A 16411-nucleotide genomic window follows, 5' to 3' on the forward strand; every position below is an offset into this window, starting at 1 on the left:
ATGTACACTTCTGTGAAGGGGCTATATAATACTCAGAAACTCACTAGCTTATTGGGTGATTCTTCTTCATCTCAGAAGAAAAATTGTAAAATCATTGATGTTCATTTGAAAATCTTGTTTTTCAGTGCTATTTCTTGAGAATTCCTACTAATAACACTGAAACTAAAATTTAATGGAATGCTAATTTTATTTTTTCCAATTTTGAAAATATGAGCATTTTCTTTAGAAAACATTTCAATATACATCCACCATGAACATTAAAGGTAAAAGAGAGGAATGTTTTAAGAAAACTGATTTTTTTCTTTTGAAGTTTTTAAGACAGATTTAATCTGAGTAACCCTGAATGTCCTGGAACTTGTTTTGTAGGCTAGTCTGTCCTTAAACTCAAGAGTTTCGCCTCTCTCTACCTCCAAAGTGCTGAGATTAAAGGTCTGTGCCACCATGTCCATCTGTAAAACAATAGCCATCACCCACATATGGCAGCAGGCTAATCAACAGAGGGTAATAGTCTTTAATATACATATCCTTAATGTCAAATAGAACTTTATCTTTCTTGAATAGAATTATATAATTATGAAGTAATAATGAATTACAGGCATAAAAAAGCATTACTAGTTGAGTTTTACCTATTCATACCTAATTCATTTCAATATTATAATAGAGTAAATGTATGTTGTAGTTAGGTATTGTTTTGTTGTGACAAACCACCATGACCAAAAAGCAAGCTGTAGAGAAAAGTTTTCATTAAGTCTACACTTCCACATTTCTGTTCATCACCAAAGCAAGTCAGTGCAGGAATTCAAATAAGCCAGGAACTGGAGGGTGGAATTGATGCTGAGGCCATGCGGCGGGGGAGCTGCATACTCTCTTGCTTCCCCTGTTTTTTTTTTTTTTCAGCCTGATTTCCTATAGAACTCAGTACCACCTTCACAGTGATGGCACCACCTACAAAAATCTGAGGTCTCACACTTTGATTACTAATTGCAAAAATGCTTTAGACCTGGATCTCATGGAGACATTTCCTGAACTGAGGCTCCCTCCTCTTTATTTACTCTAGCTTGTGTCAAGTTGACACCAAACCAGCCAGGACAGCATACACCTATAAGACATTTTCATGAAATGATATATATAGACATTATTTTGGAGTCTTGTCATAAAAAAGACATTCTTTGATATCTCCAATGATGAAATTAGATTTGCACATAAGTAAGAACTTAACTTTGAAATTAATCTGCTTAAAAATCAGCACTAGGTTGGTTTTGTGTGATAGAAAGAAAACATGGCACTCCTTCAGAAACACTCAAAATTCCATGTTGCTGAAAATTAACTACACATAATTTATGAAAAATGAGCACGTTTTAATGTGTTCTTATGTACATAGATTTAAATGTAACACTAATTAAAGAAAAGGGACCATAAATTTGAGCAGGAGTGAGTGGAGTGGTCTGTGGCAGGGATAAGAAAGATGGCAATAAAAGTGATATAATTATATTGTAAAATAAGTTTATAAAAATAAATAAATCATGATTTTTGAGTCATAGCATATTGCGTCTCAGAAGGAACTTTTTCAGTGCAATCGTAACATCTTTGTTTCTCAAACAATATATCAATGGATTAAACATTGGGGTTACAACTGTATAAAACAGAGAAAGGAATTTGTCTGTTCTTGCTGAATGGCTGGACTTCGGCCTCATGTACGTAATAATACCTGATCCAAAGAATAAAGCTACAACTATAAGGTGGGAAGAACATGTAGAGAAGGCCTTGGATCTCCCAGTTGCAGATGGAAGCTTCAGAATGGTTGAGATTATTTTCATATAAGATCCAAGAATCAACAAAAAAGGAATAGTGACCACTGAAAGGGCAATCACATAGATCAGTATCTCTATTTTAAAAGTGTCCCCACAAGCTAGGGCCACTACTGGAGGTATGTCACAGAAAAAGTGATTCAACTCATTTGATCCACAAAATGGTAGAGAGAAGATCCAATATGTGAATCCTACATGCACAGGAACTCCACTTATCCAGCAGCCCACTGCCAGTTGTATACAGAAACTATTGTTCATGATGAGAGGGTAGAGCAATGGGCTGCAAATGGCAACATATCTGTCATAAGCCATAACAGTTAGAAGAAAGCACTCAGTGACCCCCAAAACAAGAAAGAAATACATTTGAGTAGCACAACCCATAAAGGAAATACTTTTGTCTTGTCTGTAGAGATTTGTTAATAACCTGGGAAGAGTGACTGACACATAACATATTTCTAAGAAAGAAAAATTTCCAAGGAAAAAGTACATGGGAGTCTGCAAGGAAGAGTCAGTCCAAGTAATTATAATGATGAGGCTGTTACTCATCACAATAATTAGATATATTATCAAGAACATTCCAAAAAGAAATTTCTGCAAATTAGAAACATCAGAAAATCCAAGTAAGATGAATTCCACTAATGTGGAGTGATTGTTTAGTGGGTGGATTTGTTGTGTGGATCCATCCATGTATGATTAGTATCCAGGTTAGAAGTCATTTACTCCATAGAGTTCAGGGTGGAAAAGTGATATACTAAAGTGTCCAGTCCACAGACATGGGAGAGATGTCCATTTGTATTTATTTGCTTCAATTATTCACAAACCTTTATAGTACCATTTCCTAAATTTTCATGGGATTAAAAAAAACAAGACACATGTAAAATTTTTTTTTCCTGCTTGTGATACAGTTTGATGGTTTGTCACAAGCCAAAACAGCAAAACACAGAGAAATAGCACAGGACCTCAATGATTCAGACTGGCTATCCTTTGCCTCTAAACAGATGCCATCAATGTGTAGTGTATGTAATGAGTATGCTCTATCCTTTCTTTTAATTATTTGCATTTTTTAAATCATGGAAACCATTTTACATATTTTTGTTGGTCATAAACTTTCCCATTGAGCTAAAAGCTTTTTCTCCGAGTAACACCTCAACAAAAGGAGTTGAGTGGTCATTCAGTAACAATATACTGCTTTGGTAAAACTATCCTGGTTTCAAGAAACCTAGAGAAATTACTATAAGGGAAGGTACATAGATGTTGATGACAAAAGTGAGCCTGTGTTACACTACATACTCCATTACATTTCTGTATAAAAATATCAGAGATAATGCAACATAATAAATCACATTTCCTGAATATTATGAGTATGAAAAAATAAGAAAGATTTTTGGAACATACACTGAACCCTGTCATGGTTTCCACTAATCTTACCAAGTCTATTTGTATCTGTTTTTGTGACTTTTAAAGAATCTTCAACAAAGTTGAGGATTTTGCAAAATTAAAATGCAAAAAGATGGCATATTAGGTAGTCATCAATCTCATTATCAGAGAAAGGCTTTTAAGGTAGCCTCTCTACTGTTGCTTAGATTGTTAGTTGGGCCAACTTTGTCCAGTAGCTGATGGAAGCAGAAGCAGACACCCACAGCGAAACACTGAGCTGAACTCTAGAATCCAATTGCAGGGAGAAAGGAGTGATGAGCAAAAGGGACAAGACCATACTGAAGAAACCCATAGAAACAGCTGACCAGAACAAGGGGTTGCTCATGGACCCCAGACTGATAGGTGGGAAAGCAGCATAGGACTGTTCCAGACCCCCTGAAGATGGATGTCAGTTTGGAGGTCTGGTTAATCTATGGGGCCTCTGGTAGTCGATCAGTATTTATCCCTTTTGGAGCCCATTCCTCATAGAGGGATACTCTCTCAGCCTAGACACATGGGGGAGGATCTAAGCCTTCCTCCAAATGGTATGACAGATGTTTAAGATCCCCATGGAAGGCCTCACTCTCCTTAGGAAGCAGAAAGAGTATGGGATAGAAAGTGGGTGTGGGGAAGGGAGGGGGAACTGGGATTCACATGTAAATGAAGCTTGCTTCTAATTCAAATTAAAAAAGGAAAAATTCGAAAAGAAACCAAAGCATATAGAAAAAAATTGAACACAATCACAAATATAACATCTAATTCCCTTTATCTAGACTTTCATTGTTCCAGTCTTCCTTTCAACTATTCTAACTGAAACATTGTGTGTGTGTGTGGGGGGAAGGGTCTGGGTGTGTGGGTGAGTCTGTGTGTCTGTGTCTCTGTGTAGGATATTTATCTAAAATAGACTTATACATATTACTCTAAAGTGAGGGATATATATCCCTCTATTTTGTGGACTATATACTTGTACTCAATTTCTGACTAGCATATCAGGAAATACACAACTAAATGGCACAGTTACTCACCCTCATTTATGTATGTTTTATAAATCAAAGTTATTCAATGCCTATACAAATATACTAGATCCTGTCTATCATTTTTTTCTTTAAATTCATTCTAGATTTTTTCCTTCCAATACACTAAACTTGTATTTATTTCTAAATTGCGCATTTTGTAGCATTCACACCATCCTGATTTTTATACTTTTGCTGTTCCATATTATTGATAACAATCTCATTTCCTTCTCCACCAGTAGTAGCATTCTTGTCTGCTATTAGGATTCTCAGTTTTTCTGTATATCTCACTTCCCCATAATTTACAATAATTTAAAAATTTGACTTGGTGTTTCATTTTCACTAATCCCGAATTACTAGGCTCAGTGAAAATTTGATTCTGAATTGTATTTTCATATAATTCTGAACCTCTCCATACTGTCTTCAATCACAATAATAAATATCAAAGACTTCATTTTTTGTATATAGTATTATTTTATAAAAATTATTCCAAGTGTAATTTCTAATGTCTATACCTGCAAACTCTAGTTTGGTTTTTTGATATCTAAGAATTTGTGTATTTGTTTCTTTTTCATAAATTTATAATTACTTTTTCATTTTATAGCTTCTTAAAAACATTCAACATTTTTTGACCCCAGACTGGCTTTTCCCACACATATTGATATTCCTAGGCAATGCAACACTCATGTGGCATACATTTGAAAAATCAACTTGAACATAAAGAACTGGGGTTTGTTTGGTCCTGATGTTTCAGTTACTGCGATTTAATATCTAGCTTCTCTGTGTGAAGGATCATGAGGTTGCACATATACTATGTATAAAATTCCACATAGCTTAACTACTGTTCTTACAGAGCTTAGAAAATAGTGCTAAAACAATCATACCTAAATATAAAGGAATTTATAAGAAGAATGCATATCTATTTATTTAAGATCCTGAAGTATCAGAGAATGAAGGAATTGAAATTTGGTAATAAATTTAAAATGTTTACATACCATAGAATATCATTTAATTATTTTGTTTATTTTGCATTTTTATAAAGATGAAAAAACTTTCTAGAAGAGAAATGTTCACAGTCTTTTTTTTTATTTTGTGTTGTAATAACTAATTAGTTGTATGCAAATGTGAATGTTTGTTATGTGTTTACAAAAGTACTGCTGGTATGGTGCTTCATTGACTTCAAAAACAGTATGATTTACAATGGAAATTAGGCATCTTAATGTATTAATATCCTTGTTAAAATATTTGGTACTTGCCTTTCCTTCATGTTGAAATATCAAGTTGTTGTTTTGATATAGAAAAAGCATAGTCTATGTACTATCTGATCTGGAAAACAGCTACAGCCTCAGTAGGTGTTGATTTTATTGCTGTTCTTAAAACTACTGCACTTCTCAACATCGTTTTAGCCCATACTACCAGCCCACACTTATAAATTCTCTCATCCTCAGTTTATGAGAGTAAAAAGTGTTATAGGTCCAAAGAAATACTGAACTAAGAAATTGTAGCACATACAACACTGAGTGACATGAAGATTTAACCACAACTAAAAAAAATCCTCTTTTAAAAAATTGTCAACTTGAGTAACTGTATTTTTATCTTATAGTAGAGGTAGACTTTGTTCTAAATGCACAGAAAATATCAAATATGTGGTCCAAGATCCAGTATAAAACACAGCACCCTCAGAATAGCCTATTATTATCATTTCTAGTAATTGAACTTATAGACTCTTTCAGTCAAAAAATAAGTGATTTCTGGGCAGTTTCAAGCTAGGAATCATGGTTCCTACAGTATCTTTATAGAATATGTGTTTTCCCCCTCAAAAACACATCACCCATCACTGATTATTTGTTTAATTCTTTTAAGAGAACTACGAATAAATTTAGAGAATAAACATACAGATCTGATTAATTATATTTTTTTCTTATATTGACAATTTCTGAACATTTTTTGTTTACTAAATGCTATACTATAAATTCCTTGTGTGTCTTATTTAATGTTCCAAAAATAGCGTCGTTTGCTGGTTTTTTGAGTAGCTGAAGGAAAAAAGTGGTTAAATAACTTACATACAGTAGACAGCCCAAATGAATTCTACCTCAGCCTTGCACTTCCAGAGTTCATAGTATCATATTATGGAAAAAAACATAAAATACTATTTTGTTTTTTATATTCTTAGAAATAGCAATAAACTTCATGGAATAACAAACCTATCACAAAATAATTCCATTTAAATCCTTACTCCCACTATAAGATTCAGATATAATTTCTTTGTATGTGTTCTGTTATATTCAAAATTAAGAAAATTAATCTAATGAAACCACCTGACTTGAATAAAAGCTTTCACTTTGTTTGGCATGTTTTGATCATGAAGCTAGAAAATGCACAATAATTGAATATGAGATGAAAATACTGCTTTCCTTTTGTATGTGCAGAGCAAATAAATATATTATGCCAATTTTAAAAGGACTTGTCTTATAAAATATAGCTTATATTTTCATCTGTGCTTTCAAGAAATAAACCCATCCATTTCTCTGTGTTCGTAAAGTACATTCTTTAACATTAACTCACCTATAGTAAATTTTAGGAAGGAAATTACTCCTTATTCATTAAAATGTATTTTCTCTCTGAGATGCACACTGTGTTCAACCTAAGAAATATATTCATTGTGGGATAACTTAGTTAGTGATCAAAGCTGTTTGCTTTTCTCATTGTGTTATTTTAACTCTTGTCTCTGAGGAATATGTCCAAGGTCAGTAGTCTCTTGGCTACTCCTTGTAGCTGTTGTTCCCATTCTCTCTTTCTTTGGAGACTACAGCAATTAGGAAAAGTCCTATAAAGTGATCATATTCATAAATGCATTAAAAGTATGTACAAAACTGGAGGAGATAAAGGTGTTAATAATTTAACCAATCTCAGAAAATTACATATTTTGAAAACTAGAACACATATTTTATAAAACATGATGCTTTAGAATCTATACACATTTTGCAATGTGTAAATTGAGCTAATTGATGTAGTCATTACATCTCAAACTTGTCAGTTTATAGACATATTATTAAATAAGTGTAACCAGCAATTTAAAAGAACACAACCATGCTGCATTAACTATATTCACCATGCTGTTCGTTAAATACCTTGTTCAATAGATTCCTCACTTCCTTAAATTTGGTTTTCCTTTTCAAATATCTCTCTGAAACCTGAACACTTTCCAATTAATAATTACTGTAAAACATCATTTATTAGCCTTAACATATGCAACTTGGAAATTATGTGTTATATATAAAAATGCTTTTTATTCCCTAAAGCCATCTATCATGTCATAAAAATTATTTATTCTTTCTTTATATGTAAATAAACATTAAAAACTGTCTCATCAAAGATAAACTAATACAAATTAAGTCTTTCTTTTCTATAGACAATGTTTTAGAAATGACATCAAAATATTTATAAAAGTACTAGGCAAGAGAATGTCCCCCAGGTTTTATATGTTGTTATGTACAGTATACAATCAGTTTTATTCACTTATTGGTTTTAAAATTCAGTGAAACGTGATTTTATGAGCTATTATGTTTACAATTCTGCTGGAAAAGAAAATGTGTACCATCAGTTCTCCTATTACTCTTTAACATTCAACTGCTGACTTCTAGTGTAAACTTGTCCATTTCTCTTTCAGGTAACATTTCGTGTTTTCTCCTCATGCATGCCATCAATATTAGCCATTTGTCTTGTCTAGTAGTTATTGCAAAGTTCCAAAAACTGATCTACATGTAGAAAACTCTAGTTTATTTCTGTAAGTTAAGCCAATATCAGATTTGTTTAATTATTTCAAATCATTTATGATATGTAGTACATTTCTCCATTGTTAGTGGTAATAAGTCAAATATAGAACATTTTAATAGATAACACATTATACTTCCTTATGCACAAGAGTTGAAAAAGACACCAGCAAGGTCATCACACTAATAATCTACCAGAAAAAGAGAGTGGCCAAAATAAAGCCTGAGTAGAATTTACATACTCTGACAAGTATCTAAAAATATTCTAAGATATCATGTGCAAATGTTTTCTTTTGCTTTTCAGTTTTGTCACACATAATATCAATAACTTATAAAAATCAACTTAATAACTGCACATGTCTTCTGGGTTTGGAGACAAGCATGCAGACAAGCTATTACATGGACCAGTCTGACTTTAAACTCATAAGTTACCTGATACAAGTTTATGAAGGCTTGACATGTTGGGTGTGTGTCATATTGCCAAGGTGTGCATGTTTTTTGAAAACTCTGTCATTTAGTGTGCCACCAAAACAGTCAGACCCTATATTCTAACATCAATTTTATCTGTTTCTCTACCTTAGGTAGCTTCTTAGTTCACATCCTTTTAATCTTTCTTTTAACACAAAAGTACTGAAGGGGTGCATAGCTGAGTAGGTAAACAGCTTGTTGTCAACTGTGAAGACCCAACTAGCAATAGTGAAGTGGGTGCCTGTACTGGTCTCCTCCTGTAAAGACACTGGGGACTACCTTTATTGTCATTGTAGAACCTTCATTCAGTCACTGATGGAAGCAAATGCAGAGATCTACAGCCAAGCACTGGGTCAAGATCCTGGACTCCATTCTAAGAAAGGAAGGAAGGATTATATGAGTATGTTGATGAAGGCCATGATAGGATGTAAGAAGACAATGTCCTAAGTTCCATGTGAGCACTAGCTTCTAGTAGCTCTCTAAATTGTATTCTGATCTTAAGAACTTGGGACCTTGCATAACAGGAGACACGTCATTATTTCAAATAGTTGCCCAAGTAGTTTCATTGGATAAAAGTGACTTTGTTGGCTGAAGTCTAAGTATTACAATCTCTCATCCACCTGTGCATGGAGAAGTAAAACATACAATTAGATACTCATATTATTTGTAAATAAGATAATTTATGACACCATTGTTGCATGAAGCTTTAAGTGGAGTTGAGATGTGAAGATATACCACCCTTTTCAACTATAAAGAGGATTGCTGTCCATGACAACTGCTTTTTTGATGAGAGCAGTCATCATCACTATGCCAAGTCAGTGATAGCAGGATGTTGGGGAAGAGATCCAGAAAGAGTGGGATCGATTTTGCAAGTGCAGCTATACCTAATATCTAAATAGTCTGTTTACCTAGTGCTTTGCCATACTACCTGATGTATCAATTCTGTCTGACACATTTAAAAGCATCTAATAGCTATATATAAATATCACTTAGACAAGAGACATGTTTCCAGGAAATTTACAGGCAGGGAAAAGAGCCCCTCCAACTGAGAGCTATGGTTTTGCAGCCAGGATAGATGGAGAGCAGAAGCTGTGTAATACAAAGCAAATGATGTCTTCCTTAGCCGCAAATGCTGCTCATGAATTTGCAAGTGGTTTTTTGTTTGTTTGTCTTACATGCTTGATTTTATTTTGGTCCTGCCTTTCTGTCATGCAGCTACATTTGCCCCTTTTGGTATGAAAATGTTTCCTGTAATGGCATCTTTTCATTATCCACCTGACTGTACCAATAGTCTACTAAGACACACATGCTTTGGCAGTCAGTCAATAGTTCTAGAAAATAAAATGACTGAGGAGAAGTTCTTTTCCCTCAGAATATGTGGTGCCTTCCTAATGGCAGTCAAAATATGAAGAGGCTGGCTTGAAGAACACAATATTATTGTTCTGCTAAATGGAATCAGTCTCTAAGATTTTATATCTCCCAGCCTCATCAAAAAGTTTCTTTTTCACTGAAGATGGTGATTCATACAGAAAGTCATGACTAGTCAATGTACAGAGAATAAGAGAAGCCAGGCGTTGGTGGTACAAGTCTTTAATCCCAGCACTGGGGAGGCAGAGGCAGGCAGATCTCTGTGAGTTTGAGACTAGCCTGGTCTATGGAGCATGTGCTAGAATAGGCTCCAAAGCTACACAGAGAAAGCCTGTCTTAAAAAAAACAAGAGAGAGAGAGAGAGAGAGAGAGAGAGAGAGAGAGAGAGAGAGAATGAGAGAAGTTGGCACACACAACTCTGTGTATAATCAATGTTTACCATATATGAGAGAACAATTGTACATATGAATGAACACACAGTATCTGTGACTGCATGCATGAGAGCTGCACAAAACCAAGCCAGCCAAAATCATATCACAAGTCCTGGCAGGGCTTGTAATATCCTCACTGTCTGCGGAGTTATTGAAAAGCCACATCCTGGGAAAGGAGTTATTTTTTTTCAAGGATTTGGTTCCTGAGGGGCAATATATAATACAATATGGAGTTCAATGTTCGTGTACATACTACTAACACTAAATGGTCTGAATGTGTTTTTAAAATGTGTCCATGAATTTAGGAATATAAAGCTGTGGTAGAGAAATGTAAAGGAGAGTATGTGGTGGTAGATTTGATCAATAGACATTATATCCATGTATGAAGTTTAAAAAGAAAAGATATAAAGATATCTAAGACAAAATCAATTTTGTTTACCTACCTTTTGCTATGTCTGTTCAAACTGCTAGTGATGCTGCACGAACTTCCATAGAAATAAAACTCTAGCTTATAATGTGGAGTGAGTACCATTGACCCTTCAGTGATTGATTGAGAATCCTGAGGCATCCAGCTTTGTGGACTGAATAGCTGCCAAGTTCCAGCCTCTTCAGCATGCAGATGGCCATTTCTTTCAAGCTTCATCAGTTAAGACAATCTAATTTTATGATATGTTCTATGATTACTTTTATTTAAATAACAGTCTCAGGGTTCACAGTATGATCGAATTTCCCACAACACATGCTTAGTATCTTTTATATTGGAAATAAGCAACTAGATTTTTTTTTTATTTTACACAGTTTTCAGTTAAGAGACTGTCTCAAATTTTAGAAACATTTTGCCATTTGAACAGTATTGGTACTGTTAATGACTGTGGGAAATTTTGATATAGAGATACATGCATTTCTTTTTAATTTGCTGGCTATGTATCATGGGAGCCAGGAATATAATGTGATTTTAATGTCAATTTTCTCTAATAGGCTCATGTGTTTGCTTAATTGTATTCTAGCTGGCTGTGCCATTTTTGACATTTGTGATATCTGTAAAGGATAGACAATCACAGGAAGCCTTTTTCACAGGGATTAGCCTTGAGTCTTTATAAACTGTCTCTACTCCTTGTCTGTTCTCAGTTTCCTGACTACAAGTTCAATGTTACCAGCAACTTATGCTTCCTGCTGTCATGTCTTCTAGGACAAAATGGACTGTACTCCTTCAAACTTTAAGCTTAAATAAATCCTGGTTTAAGTTGCTTGATTTTTACTATTTAGTCATGATAACTAGAATTCTGTTGCAACTGCTTCTCTCTAAGTTTCTCCACTTCTTTGCTTTATTTTAAATAAGGCTATTAAACTGTGAGTTCCCACTAGAATGTAGTTTGCTCCAGCACATCCAAGGCAACAACACCAAGTAACTGCACTGAACAATCTGAAACAGTGATCCAAACTGAACCCTCCTTCCTTTTATGTAGAACTAGTTTTCTTGGTTATTTTGTCACTTTAACTGGACACTGACTAATAATAACCCGAGTTCTATCACTAAATGAAGAAACTCTCTTTAATAAGCCTGTATCAATAAATATGTATGGATAATTTTATTAATAACATCCTTTCATTTACAGAATAGTTTAATTTTGATGAGATGTAGTTTCAATTTCTGTTATATTTTCTTTGAGTGGTAACTTTAAGGGTAACAGGTAAATCTTTTATTTGTTCACATGATCCTTCTTTCATCATTATGCCATTTTTTGTCTTTATTTCCTACATGTAGTTCTGCAGATTTAATTTTTGCTCATAATATATTTCTTCTTGGATAACACTTTGTGCCTCATCTTTTTAAGCTTGTTAAGATGTGAGTCTACCTATGTACTGTAGGAGCAAAGAAAGGTAATATTAATAGACATTTAAGAATATCAGCATCATTTTGATTTGAAGCTGTTTCCACAGTGATCATTAATTATTTTATTTTTCTGCAAAATATGCTTTTATTTCTCTTATACCAAATACACAAGTAGATATCACAATGATGAGAAAACAATGAACCTCTTTGGGTTGAGAAATTATTTTCAGAATTGGGAAAGGCAGTTCTAATTATGCTTGGAATAATACTTCCACTGGTAAGAGTAACTTATCAACTCATTTAATTTTAGTTTAGGTGCTTAATACCCCCATTTTATTAAGGTTTTAAAACATGGGGATATTTTGTTCCATCAATCCCTTATTACTAACAGTAATTATCCTGCAAAATGGAGAATTTAGTATTTATTGTATTTTAGCTAGTCAAAGAAAGGAATGTGTATATTTTATGCCAACTTATGTTAGCCCTGTGGCTTCTGAAAGAAGGCTTCTTATCCTCTTTATTTACCACTTTATCTAAAGATGATAGAGTGAGTGATCCAATACAATCATCAATTTTTGTTTACCAAAAACATTCAAAGTTTTTTTCTGAAGAGTCCTCTATCATTTACCTCTTAAAAGTTATTGAATTTAAAATCTATGCCAAAGATATTTTTATTCATTTCTAGGACCAGTTCATTTCATGTCTGTCAGTATATTCTGTAGATCATTGCTAATTTTACATCTAATCAATAATGTATCAGTTTCTGAAATCAAATAAAAAAGTAACTAATGGTAAAACTCTGTTTCTGTATAATTATAACATATTCCTTTGTCAATATGAGGTATAATTCCACGAAAAGATGAATAAGGCATACTATAGATACATAATCAACACCTATATAGAAAACTAGAAAGATTATTGGCATGTGATAGGTAATAGATGATATATATATATATATATATATATATACATAGTTAGAGATATAGAGATGATATATAGATACATACATACACACACAGAGTCTCAACACTTAGTCCTAACACTTGAAATGTCTAGAAAGAAAGTTGGGAATTTAAAATTGTATTGAATAAGATCTATAACATCTGTACTTGTTTGTAAGAACATTATATACTTACAAGTAAACAAAATTAGTTATCCTGCCTTGTCCTTTAAACTCTCATGTAACCTAAGCTCTTGTGAGTGTGTGGAGTGTGTGTGTGTGTGTGTGTGTGTGTGTGTGTTTGTGTGATATACTGTGTGTAGATATATATTTATGATATATATATATATATATAATATAATATATTATATATATATATATATATATATATGTGCACACAAGCATGCATGGTTGTTCATACACAAAATAAGAAAGCGAGTTCATATCCCAAGGCTTGGAAAGATACAGAAAAACGGTTCTGAAAATTGGAATGATACGGTAATTTACTGAGAATATATTATTTCTTGGGTCTTTCCATTCTTTGTTCATCATAGATTAAATTAAATTCATGTGAAGAGACAGCCCCAAGAACAAGTCCAGACTCATCAAAACTTTAAGAATATGGGCCGGTTTCACCACTCAGTGGAAAAACCATTTGTGGTTCCTACAGAGGATCTGGGTTATGTCCCAACATCCTATAGCAGCAGCTTACAATCCTTCTTACCTCTAGTTCCAGGACTTTGATCACCGCTTACATTACATATGCACAATTGACATACATACATGTGGACAAAACACTCATACACATAAAATCAAAATAATGCATCTTTTGAAGAAAGCATAAAAACCAATATACAGAATTGTGATATGACCCGGCATCCCTTTTGGGACGGCAGTGACTGCAGGCGAGAAGGAGGGGATGGCAGAGAGCAGTGTGAAGTGGGGAGGGCAGCTAAGAGACCTGAGGGGGAGCCAGGTATTAGGCCTCTGCCGCCGCTGCCATGCATAAAATCATCGCCAGCGTGGACCCTATCAAGTTCGACTTGGAGATCGCCATGGAGCAACAGCTCCAGGCCCTTCCCTGGATAAGTCGGGGGCTGCTGTCTGAGAATTCATTTTGAAAGCTGCCTGTGGCAAATGTGGCATGTGTCCATTCCGCCACATTAGTGGTGAGAAGACAGTTGTGTACAAACACTGGCTAAGAGCACTCTGCAAGAAAGGGGACCAGTGTGAGTTCTTACATGAGTACGACATGACCAAGATGCCCGAGTACTACTTTTACTCCAAGTTCGGGAAATGCAACAACAAGGAGTGCCCCTTCCTGTACATCGACCCTGAGTCTAAGATTAAGGACTGCCCTTGGTATGACCACGGCTTCTGTAAGTATGGCCCCCTGTGCAGGCATCGGCACACTCGGAGAGTCATTTGTGTGAATTACCTGGTAGGATTCTGCCCTGAGGAACCCTAGGGTAGATTCATGCACCCTCCATTTGAACTGCCCATGGGAACCACTGAGCAGCCCCCACTACCACGACAGATAACAGCCTCCAACAAAGAGAGCCCGCAGATCATTGGGTTCATGCAGAGTCAAAATAGCAGTGCAGGGAACCTGGGACCCTGGACATTGGAGCAAGTCACTTACTACAAGTGTGGTAAAAAAGGACACTATGCCAACAGATGCACCAAAGGGCCAATTGGCATTTCTCAGTGGACAGTGACAATAGCTGGGCTCTGTGGAGCAGCCTAAGAGACCTGCTGTTGGTAACAAGCACTTAGCTGCTCAATGTAGTGCTGGCAGGACTGGCTAGAGCCTCAGGCACACTTGCCAGGGCTCATTTTGAGGGGCCATGTCTGTCCTATCATTTTGCTGTAATCTTTTTTCTTTAAAGAAGGAACATGTGCTTCAGTTGGGTCCCTTGAGCCAGCTTGCTTGGACATCAGTGCCTCATTTTTTGGACTCTGTGCACTCTTCCCTCTTGGAGAGAGAGAAGTTGGGAAGGGCTGTGTTTCTTGGTCCTGTTTGGAAGATGACTAGCAGTTCCTTTCAGGGCCTCATTAAACACCAGCACCGGGATAGGATGGGTGGAACATGTGGGACTGTGGCCAGGTCAGCCTTCTTTCTCCATGTCCAGCCGAAGCCTCAAGGTGTGTCTATGAATGTGACTTGAACAAGGGAGCGCTTCTAGACAAACTTGGAGCATCTAATGCCTGGCCTGGCCCTGGCTCTTTAGAGAGGTGTCAGGATCCCAGGCTGAGCTGCTTTTCTGGGCTTGCTTTCTTGTGGATACTTGCCTGACAGTGCTTCGGGCACACCTTCAGTCAGTGCTGCAGGCCACCTTTAAATAGCTGACCCAGTTGAACTGCACCTACCTCCTGCCAAGCAAACTCTGTGCTGTCATTCAGACCCCCATGGCATGCAGAGGCCACCCATCCTTGAGCCTAGAAAATGTGAATCCATCATCTGCAACCTGCTGGGCAAATGGGCCTATCCAAGTTCAGTTACAAGAATACTTTTTATGAAGTTGATTAAAAAGCTTGTAGTTTTTTAAAAGAATGTGTCATATGAGATACATAAATAAAACGTCATTGAAGGTATAAAATCTTGAAATAGAGATAAATGAATACATAATCCAATTGTATACAAAGGATCACACCTCCAAACCTGTTGTTTATGAAACTTCAGGTTGGTTTTAAAAATTGATGACCAAGAATCCAGTCCTCTTTGAGGCCTGTTCTGATAGTTTATTCCTTGATGCCTCACGCTCAAAACTGTAACTCTAAAGAACACAACAAATTTAAGAAGGGATTAATATAAATTTTTTCAATACTTGGGTAAAAATCCACAGACCTCTTGGATCTTCTAAGTATTTTGCGGCCCTCATACTTCATATTCAGTAAATAAATACAATTAGGCACCATAGGACAATTCTAGCCACAGTGAAATGGAGATGAGCTTCTTTAGCACACCCTGGTTTCTTTTGTACTACTACCAAAAAATGATAAGTTTATAACAGGCAGACTTAGCTGTAAACAACATGAAGTCTTATTTCATAATAGATGTAACCTTTGAACTCGAAATATTTAATAGTTCCTGTGAATAGTTTCTGTGATTAATACTGTTCAACAATTAATGTGAAGAAATGTTTCCACATTTCAGATAAAGCCAGAAGTCTACCCTCAGAGTTACATTCAGAATGAATTCCTCGACCTTACTCTCTGCTACTTGTTAAAAGATGCTTAAAACAATGTATATTATGCACGCAAATGATAAGAGGAGAAAATAGCCTATACTTTAAGTGGTTGGTTTTTTTATGGTGTATTTTTTATTAGTTCAAATTAGGAACAAGCTTGCATCACATA

The 16411-nt window shown here is 35.3% G+C and overlaps 1 protein-coding gene and 1 pseudogene across 1 annotated transcript; one reads left to right on the forward strand and one right to left on the reverse strand.

Annotated features, from left to right (window-relative positions):
* Window positions 1-1535: 1535 nt before the first annotated feature.
* LOC100766122 (olfactory receptor 10AG1-like) lies at window positions 1536-2495 on the reverse strand. Its single transcript, XM_027421164.1, has one exon. It carries the CDS (start codon window positions 2493-2495, stop codon window positions 1536-1538), a length of 960 nt encoding a protein of 319 aa, XP_027276965.1.
* Window positions 2496-14052: 11557 nt separating this feature from the next.
* LOC100766416 lies at window positions 14053-14769 on the forward strand (annotated as a pseudogene).
* Window positions 14770-16411: the final 1642 nt, after the last annotated feature.

This window comes from Cricetulus griseus, chromosome 6 (assembly GCF_003668045.3).
Source record: "Cricetulus griseus strain 17A/GY chromosome 6, alternate assembly CriGri-PICRH-1.0, whole genome shotgun sequence".
Taxonomy (NCBI): domain Eukaryota; kingdom Metazoa; phylum Chordata; class Mammalia; order Rodentia; family Cricetidae; genus Cricetulus; species Cricetulus griseus.

Excerpts from the sequence above, each read along its gene's own strand:
- LOC100766122 (XM_027421164.1), bottom strand. The coding sequence starts at position 2,495 with ATGGATGGATCCACACAACAAATCCACCCACTAAACAATCACTCCACA.